The following is a 9,350-nucleotide window of genomic DNA, read 5'->3' on the forward strand; positions in this document are numbered from 1 at the left end:
TTTTGTTTAATTCTGAACCCCATGTGATCATATTTGTAATTAGATGAAAGGAAAGAGTCTCCTGGGACTCTGTAAACAGTTTGAAGGTGGTATGTAATTGTAGATTTGTTTGTTAGGCTTGTATTAAACCACAGAATTATTGCTTTAACAGTGGATATGGATTCTTGCCATTTCTATAGCCTTTTAAGGATAATACACTGCTGTCTCATTTAATTAGCATATTTTCTAATCTTCCCCATGTTGATAATGAGCGACTGAGGGAATTTGGCCCTTGTGTTATTCATATCTATTCAAGAGCAACAGGAAATTATGGATGATGTTAGCAGTTCGGAATCACTCACTTAAAAAAAAGGGCATAAACAGTATCAGTGACTATATGTTTAAATACATTTTAAGGGGTGGAAGTGATCATGATGTCTGTGATTTCATTAAAAAACGTATGTATGAGAATTTTCAAAGGTTCAGTTTTTAAGATCGTTACGAAGGTTGCCAGTTATTCTGGAGCTGACTATTAACACTAAAGTAAAGGAATATAAAGTCTATAGCATTTAATATACACACAAATAAGCCTATATGTCGATATGTACTCCGTTATGTCAACAAAATAAACACAAGCTCAGTATCTAAACACAACACATTGCAGGTGATGTCATAGGGCTCATATCTGCTATGATGAAGCTTTAAAAGGAGTTATTTCCGACAGACAGCTTTATCACATGAGGTGTTGGAATGCAGCCTCTAATTCCTCACATAACTTTTCTGAGTCAGACTTTAAAGTATAAAAGAGCTCCATCTCACAGTTGGGAGCTATGACACACAGACAACGGACGCAGCTTCCAAAGGCCAGAGGAATCACATTCAAGCCAGCAATTCTTGAGGAATCTTAAGGAAACAGAGAACATGTCTCCATTTTACATTCCAACTGTTGGCTTTTTACTGCTCATAAGTTTGGCGCTCACAAGTGCACATCCACTACAAAGTACAGCCTTGACCAGAGAAGACCTGGATGTCTTGAAGGTAAGTGTAGCCACATTAAAAAAAAACGCACTAAACAGTGTGTACACATTCATAATTATTATTTCTATACATGCCAAAGTTCAGCAGGACAACAAATTATTTCAGTATGAACAAAATAACTGTGTAAACTGTATTGATATCATTATTCTCTCACAGCTTCTGCTTAGCCAGTTGGAAGAATCAGTTCCTTCTCAAACACTGGAACCAGAAATAGAAGAAACAGGAGTTAAGGAAGAGGAAGTACCTCTGCCTGAGTTGCTTGCGAGGGACTTCCTCTCTGCTCGGGACCTGAAGACGGTTCGCCAAGACTCCAGCAGCTCCAAGAAGTTCTCAGGTTGTTTCGGCAGCCGCCTGGACCGGATCGGCTCCATGTCCACTCTGGGCTGCAACACTGTTAAACGCCAGAGTAAGTTAACTTCATCATTCCATAGGCTTCTATCTGTGTTAATGCTTTCTGTGTACTACATAGTCTCCCACAAAATAGTCTTGCACTTGCTCTGAGATCAGGTGGTTTTGGGGGATAAACATATATTTTTCTTAAATCCAGAAAGTCTTTTTCAGTCACTTATAAGATTTTTCTGTTCTTTTTTTTTTCCAGGACAGCAGAGAAAATGACGTCTTAAGCAGAACTGCTATGTCTTTGCTTGCGATGACACCAGATTGATTTAAAATGTGCATTTATTTATCAGAATATTTATTGATCTGTCTAGATACAAATTTATATTTATATGCATTCTTTACTTATGCTCAATAGTCAGTTGTATATATATAAATGAAATATTCAATAAATGATTTTGAAGAAGAAAAAAAAAATGCATGCCTAATAATTATTTAACACATTCATTCATTCATTCATTCATTCATATTTTATTCATTTCATTTTCCAACATGATTATGGGCCCGTGAAGTTCTAGGCCTATTTTGATTAAAAGTGTGGATGAGTAGCTCTATATGACAAGGTTTTCGGTTCATACTCCACCTGTGTGTGAAACAGGAAAAAAGAAAATACCATATATGTGAATGTGTTGCAATATTTTCAATTTTCATATGTGTGAATGTGTCGCAATATTCTGTTCAGCACCATGGAGAGCGTACTGTATCCCCAGCCGAACGCTGCTACAGGAACCTCAAGTCTCTTAACAAGTTAAAACATTGGATATGGTGATGACAAATAAGACAACTTACCTAATCTCATGAGGATAAATAAAACATTTAGCCTTACCTAGTATCTTTAGGGTCTAGTTGTTCTCCATGCATCTCCATGCAGCTTATACTAATTTAGGCCTGGAACAATTTCAGTGAATGACTCAGAATTGAGATGACAGCATTTAGTTAGCAGTATTAAGTGGAAATGGACAGAGACAGACATTTATGCATAGAACACGTCATTTGTGCTTGTAATTCAGACCCCTGTGTACAAAGAGGACAGATTTTAATTTCAGGATCTTCCTGGCATCCAATTACTAATGTCCAATCCAATCGACAGTAATTTTGGCAGACAAAACATGCTTTATTTGTGTACTTTCTTGTTAACGAGACAAGATTAAACTCCTGTCCTGTCACCATAATGTAAACTTTTATGAATTACTCAGAAACTACAGTGGAAGTAGTTATGAAAGTGAGGAATATATGTCACTTGTGAGTCCTAGAAGTTTAAAAGGATAATGACCAACTGTTATCAGATAACATAACATGCGATAGTGCTACACTAGACTACTCCTCACCATGGACTCCCTTAGTTTGAATTGATCAATTTCATGTTCACTCTCATGTTAATTAATACACATTACAGCATTTGTCTTAATATTTGCAGCTATAGTCATTGGTAAGATCAGATCTATCAGGCCTTTACAAAGAAAACGATTCATAAATATCTATTCACTGTTATTCTTAAATTCGTGCCAGCATTCTTAAACTCGCTGTACATTGAGCATATTTATCAGCATATTATTCATTATGTGCAATAAAATATTTGAAACTAAAGAATGTATTTAAGACTTCGATAGTGAGGAGTCTGGACACACTTCTTGTTCTTGATTCTTGAAGTGTGCTATGATGAAGGGTTTAGAAAGGCAACTGATCAATGCCTGTTCCTCTTTATTTTATCCTTGCAAAAGTTTTCCATTTCAGAAAAAAACCCAGCTAGATTTTATATCCTAATATCCTATCAGCTACTTTTGACTTACAGTATCGATAAAAACTGTTGCACTTCAAAAACGTCTGCCAAAGTGCAAAGGTCAACAGATTTCTTAACATATTACTGAGATATAAGGCTTTCTCAGTCTAAATATAGAACGCCTATGGTCTGACCATCCAAACAGTATATTTAGTATAGGTTGAAGTTATCAGTTCTGACCTGATGCTCCAACAACGCAAGGCATGTGTAGTGGACGAATGCCTGATGATGGGTGTCACGTCTTCTTCCTGCCCTCAAAAACTGCTCCTGAGGTCACTTACTGTTTGTGCCTGACTCGTCGCCCACCACAAACTCTCTCTCAAAGGCACATCACGTAGCACCAAACAGCCACTTAAAAGGAAATCTACCACAAGAACCTATCGGAGGTTGAGGTGTTGGAATGCACTTCACGTGGCTTGTGAAAGGATGAGCCCTGGATGGCTGACTGTCTCAATAAAAGCACGAACCAAGCACACAGCCAACACAGAAAGTTATAGCCAAGCCTCAAAGGAAGTCAGGGATGGTTAAAGGACTTATTCTAGCAGGACTCCTGGTCCTGCTCTGTCATGAGCTAACTGTACAAGCTCATGTGTTGAGTAGGCACAACAGTGCCAACAGCATTGGCAAGATCAAGGTATGTTGACCTGAAACATTAATGCTTTGTCTATTTAACTAAATGACTGCTGATGAAATAGTTGTGGAGAAAAGGTGTCATCTTGGTTTTGATGAGTTGAGAAGAACTTGCTAACTTAAATTTAAACTAGTTATCAGATTTACCCATGCAACCAGTTTTTTTGAAATGATTCTAGCATATGAGACTAAATTTCTATACATTTCCACAAAATATCTATAATTGCCTAAAATGTACATCAAAGTAGTACACACCAGTTTAATGGCTTTGACTAAAATAATTCCAATAAGAGATGGTTGGAGAACATGAGTAAACCAGTGCCAAATATGGGTTTCTGCCACCACACAAGCAGGACACATCAAGATGACCTTGAGAACACAGGGAACATAGGAACTTTTGCCACTAAACAGCCACTAAATCGTTAAATCTTCTTCATGATGTGCTTCTCAGAACTTGCTCCAGCAGCTTGAAGAAGCCTTGGTAGCTGAAGAGGACGCTGAAGGTGCTGTGGATTATGAGGACAGGAACATAGCACTAAGTCAAAGCCAGGTTTCTCCAGGCAGAGAGGACCAGGCTGTTGCCCCGAATGAGGACAGCAACACAGATGAGGGACTCGAGATGCAGAGGAAGCACCTCATGGATCTCCTGCTGTCCACAAGGAGCAAGAACTTCTCCGGCTGCTTCGGCGGAAGGTTGGACCGTATCGGGTCCTCCAGCAGCCTCGGCTGCAACTCCATGAAAGGTTGAAACCTCTCCGGCAAGGGACTGGATCTGTTTGCAGTTCATGTGGACAGCATGTAGGTAACAGTGCTTCAGAAAAACATGCTGAAAAACTGTTGAACTGGGCAAGCATAAATTTATAGTATTGGTGTGAAAGTGTGAATGTAATTCAGTGATTTATAGTTCTAACATTTCTAAGATTGATTTAAATTTGAGGGTAGTTTCTTGCTAAATTAACACAGCTAACGGATGTATCGTTGATTTTCATTTTATAGAGAAGATCACATTGTTTTGTCTATGTATTCACATTGTACTTACCAGCTGACTTTTGTCTCTGGAGTTTATTTATCTAGATTATTCTTCTGCTTTGACTGTTCTCTTTGTTATGCACACAAACAATCTACATGTATGTAAGGTTTCTCTTTTCAGTCAAATCAAAACGACTTTGAAATGTCTCAGTGTGAATAAATAAATAAATCCTTTATTTTGTCTCTGTCTGAAAAAAGTTTTTTGTCTCAAACATTTCATTTCACCTTATGAAACATTTCCTCAGGCAGCGATACCTTACCATGTCCTCTATAAGTTATATATGAAGTTATATAGAGCTAGTGATGAGATGATTGGACTCAAATACAGGCACTTTAGCACATTATCACATTAAAAACATATCAGCAGGAGGATAGCATGGTCACAAATTCCACTTCCTACTCATCCTGGATATCTAATGAAGTCTTGCCTAATGGACCGAGCTTATTAGTGGACAACTCGCTAAATTGTGACTAATGAAATCCTGCCTAATGGATGAGGTTTATGAGAGAGTGCAAAGCTATAACAGATCAAGGACCTACGCCGCAGCAGGAGGTCATTAGCATTGAGCTTGTTGACACCTGTGCTAACCTTTACTGAAAAGCCTGAGCTGCATTGCCTTTAATCCTATTATCTTACCCTCTCAGGGGCCACTCCTGATTACATTAATAATGCTCTGGTTCTTAGACTATGTCGTGTCAGACGACTCTGATTAAAAAGCTGCCGTGTTTCCGTCCGCTCCACGCGGCCGCCTCATCAAATTCTAACAGACTGTCAATGGCTCATCTTTTCCAGCTTCTCAAATTACCCCAGGTCCTCACCAGCACACGGGGGAGAAACGCTATGAACTGTCTTGTCCAATTACATCATAAATGTGTGGTGGTGGAGGACTCAGGCTTTGGCGTACTCGTCCCACACCTGTTGAATGTGAAGATTGGTGTAATGTGTTTAATTAGGGAGTTTGTGATGGTCCCATCGTAATTTGCATAGTACTACTTCTTTTCACATACACACAAAAGTTGTTGTTGTTGTCCGTCAGCTGCTCTCTGTTTGCCATCACCACCATGGCCCATATGATCCACATATGATCCAGATTTAGGCACAGGTTTTATGCTGGATGCCATTCCTCGCACAACCCTCTCATTGTATCCACACTTGGGACCAGCACTGAGAGCTCACCCCTTAGTGGGTGGGTTGGGAAGTAAACCCAGGCCACAGAGGTGAAAGCACAGGATCCTGCCACTGGACTACTAGGGAGCATTTAAGCAACACTAATGTAAAAAATATACACGAGTAAATGTGTGATGGAAAAACTAGAGAGTAAATACTAAAAAGTGACTTTCATATACATCTGAAAAAGATATTCTTGTTTGTTCTACACCAATCAGCCATAACATTATAAGCAGTGACAGTGAAGTGAATAACAGTGATTATCTCCTCATCACGGGGCAGCATGGTGGCTTAGTGGTTAGCACTGTTGCCTCACAGCAGGTTCTGGGTCCGAATCCCGGGTTTGTATATTCTCCCCGTGCCTGCATGGGTGTACTCCAGTTTCCTCCGACGGTCCAAAAACATGTACATTAGGTTGATTGGTAATTCTAAATTGGCTGTGAGTGTGAGTATGTGTGGCCCTGTGATGGACTGGCGACCTGTCCAGGGTGTACCCCTGACTTTCGCCCAATGTGTGCTGGAATAGGCTCCAGCAGATCCCTGTGACCCTAATTAGGAATAAAGTGGGTATAGAAAATGGACGGGTGGATTGCCTCATCATGGCCCCTGTTAGTGGGTGGGATATATTAGGTAGCAAGTGAACATTTTATCCTCAAAGTTGATGTATTAGAAGCAGGAAAAATGGGCAAGTGTAAGGATTTGAGCGAGTTTGACAAGGACCAAATTGTGATGGCTAGACCACTGGATCAGAGCATATATTTAACACTATAGGCTACTGTTAGTGAACATTGAAGTGACATCTTAAGATTAATACAGAGCTTTTATACTGTATGCTTTCATACATCAAGACATCTGACTAGCTAGTCTAGCTTGCTCAGCTTGCTAATGGCTTACCTGTACACGTTTCCTCAGGTTGGATGTTGAGGTTTTGGATTGAGTTATCAAACAGTTTCAGTTAAAATTGAAGGATTCTTTTCTGTCTTCACAATCTCAGACATTGCTGCTAAGAATCTGATGTCTGATATTTAGATTATTTTCACATTTCATCCAACATTTGCGCATGCTGTAAAATTTCCAGGAAGTTGTTCATGCAGATTAGTGTCTTACACGCCGATATGCCTGTTACTTGAACACATGGTGACAGCTTGAATAAATCGTACCTCATAACAAAGATGCGTTTGCTTGCCACTGGGTCTTCACTGTCCATTTAAGTTTATCTATATCAATTACGACCGCCTACTCAAACATCAACCACAATTACAAGCTCCCAGTGATAAGAAAAGACACAAAGCAGACGTAGATTCACTTTAGAAGCTCATTAGTTCTTTGCTCTCGTAAGTCAGAGATCTTTGGCACATCAGATCACGGTGGAATATTCTACTGAGGGACATCTGATTACTGACTGACACAGCATTAGTCTCATCTCCGAAATGTCTCTGTGGTCTGACACATTGTCCTGTGCCAAGGGAGAATGCAACAGCTGGCCAGCTACTGCTGTCAGGTTTATGTAAATCACAAGCTGAGAGAAACAGAATAAAAGACGGTTATTTGTGCTTAAATGATGATAAGTGGTGAAGGAACCGTTTGATTTAATTCTCCAAATGCAGGCTCTAGTTATTTTCTTTACTTTTCCTTAAAGCTTTTCCATGATTTAATTAATTTCTAATTTTCTACTTACATCTTATATTTATTTTATGATCCTGTAGCAATATTTAAAAATATATATATATATCAATTTCCAAAAAATATTTGTATAGCCCATGTGACCTATAAATGGTTACACTGTCATCCAAAGGGAGAAAGAAAGAAAATAAGGAAATAAACAAAACGAAAGAAAGAAAGAAAGAAAGAAAGAAAGAAAGAAAGTTCCTCTGAGTTCAGCAAGTTATTCTGGTATATAAGAAGTTATTCTGTATATACTGTAATATATTGAATATACATGTATTGCTTCAGATCAAGCGACATACAGACATTCACTTGTTAATTCTAGAACATTTACTACAGAGTTGTTTTGATGATAAAAAATAAACTTTACATAAAACATATAGCTTGATAGAAGAGGCCTTTATTATCGTCACACATACATTACAGCACAGTGGAATTCTTTTCTTCCCATATCCCAGCTGAGGAAGTTGGGGTCAGAGCACAGGGGCAACTATAAGACAGCGCCCCTGGAGCAGAGACGGTTAAGGGCCTTGCTCAGTTGCCCAACAGTGGCAGCTTGGCAGTGCTGGGGCTAGAACACCAATTTTCTGATCAACAACCCAGACCCTTAACCACTTGAACCACCATATGTGTATGCCTGGCATACACATAATTCATCCCATAACCTCGTACTCCAGTACATCTGATTAAATGCACGTTATCATCTAGTTCTGCTAATATTATGAACAGCAGCTACGATAATTCCTTTCCACCTGTTCCTTTTTCTACCCATCCCGAGGCATCTGGAGATTGTGCCAGCTCCAGTAGACAGAGGGCCGACCCTGCGAGGATCCTGAGGCATCTAGAGATGGACCAACTTCACACTGTACACTGTACATAACTGCAGAAAGGACATTGTTCATATCACACTCTCCGGTGTTGCCCAAATGAGGATGGGTTCCCTTTTGAGTCTGGTTCCTCTCAAAGTTTCCTCCTCAAACCATCTAAGGGAGTTTTTCCTTGCCACAGTCGCCTCAGGCTTGCTCACTAAGGATGATTTTCTCCAACATCTAGGACTCTTTACACTGGGTTTTTTGTTTCCTATGTTCTGTAAAGCTGCTTTGAGGCAATGTTTATTGTTAAAAGCGCTATACAAATAAAATTGAAATGAACTGAATTGAACACCCCTAGGATAGTTTTGTTTATAATAAGAGACGGACACGGAAACGTCCACTATCCTCTTATTTTTTGGTTTGAACGCTTGAAGATCGCACCTGATATAATTCCAGGCTTCTCACTTGGAAGGTAAGTGCAATGCAGCCTTAGTGTTAGTGTTGTTACTATCATGAAACCTGAGCCTATAATCTAGACACACTCTAGAATTCTATACAGTCTCACAAGTGCTTTTCAATCTAAATTCAAAAATATCATCTTCCATCATACCATCTTGATTATTCTGATTCTTTACTTCCCTCCAAACGTACTTACAATTTGGATCTTTTACCTGAAAATTAGTTCAAAGCATCTTAAGACATCCTGAGAGAGACTGTTCAGGAATAAAAGATTGTCAAATCGAAACTTTCAGAAATATGTACTGTACAAAGAATATCTTCCTGCAATGATGCCATATCTCTATCTACACACCTGTAACTGGCTTGACATGGCTGACTTAAGCAACATTTGACA

At 39.2% G+C, this 9,350-nt stretch overlaps 2 protein-coding genes across 2 annotated transcripts; both read left to right on the forward strand.

Annotated features, from left to right (window-relative positions):
- The first annotated feature begins 788 nt into the window (after nt 1–788).
- nppb (natriuretic peptide B) lies at nt 789–1,785 on the forward strand. Its single transcript, XM_058389049.1, has 3 exons — nt 789–1,017; nt 1,174–1,423; nt 1,616–1,785. Exons 1-3 carry the CDS (start codon nt 901–903, stop codon nt 1,630–1,632), a joined length of 384 nt encoding a protein of 127 aa, XP_058245032.1. The 5' UTR covers nt 789–900; the 3' UTR covers nt 1,633–1,785.
- A 1,880-nt stretch (nt 1,786–3,665) lies between these two features.
- nppa (natriuretic peptide A) lies at nt 3,666–5,033 on the forward strand. The gene is made up of 2 exons (XM_058390286.1): nt 3,666–3,827; nt 4,275–5,033. The coding sequence occupies exons 1-2, from the start codon at nt 3,714–3,716 to the stop codon at nt 4,569–4,571; spliced, it is 411 nt and encodes a 136-aa protein (XP_058246269.1). The 5' UTR covers nt 3,666–3,713; the 3' UTR covers nt 4,572–5,033.
- The last annotated feature ends 4,317 nt before the right edge of the window (nt 5,034–9,350 follow it).

This window comes from Hemibagrus wyckioides, linkage group LG05, assembly GCF_019097595.1.
Source record: "Hemibagrus wyckioides isolate EC202008001 linkage group LG05, SWU_Hwy_1.0, whole genome shotgun sequence".
Lineage (NCBI taxonomy): Eukaryota > Metazoa > Chordata > Actinopteri > Siluriformes > Bagridae > Hemibagrus > Hemibagrus wyckioides.

Coding starts and splice junctions, on each gene's coding strand:
- nppb (XM_058389049.1), top strand. CDS start 901: ATGTCTCCATTTTACATTCCAACTGTTGGCTTTTTACTGCTCATAAGT. Junction 1,018..1,173: donor AAGACCTGGATGTCTTGAAG/GTAAGTGTAGCC, acceptor ATTCTCTCACAG/CTTCTGCTTAGCCAGTTGGA.
- nppa (XM_058390286.1), top strand. CDS start 3,714: ATGGTTAAAGGACTTATTCTAGCAGGACTCCTGGTCCTGCTCTGTCAT. Junction 3,828..4,274: donor ACAGCATTGGCAAGATCAAG/GTATGTTGACCT, acceptor TGTGCTTCTCAG/AACTTGCTCCAGCAGCTTGA.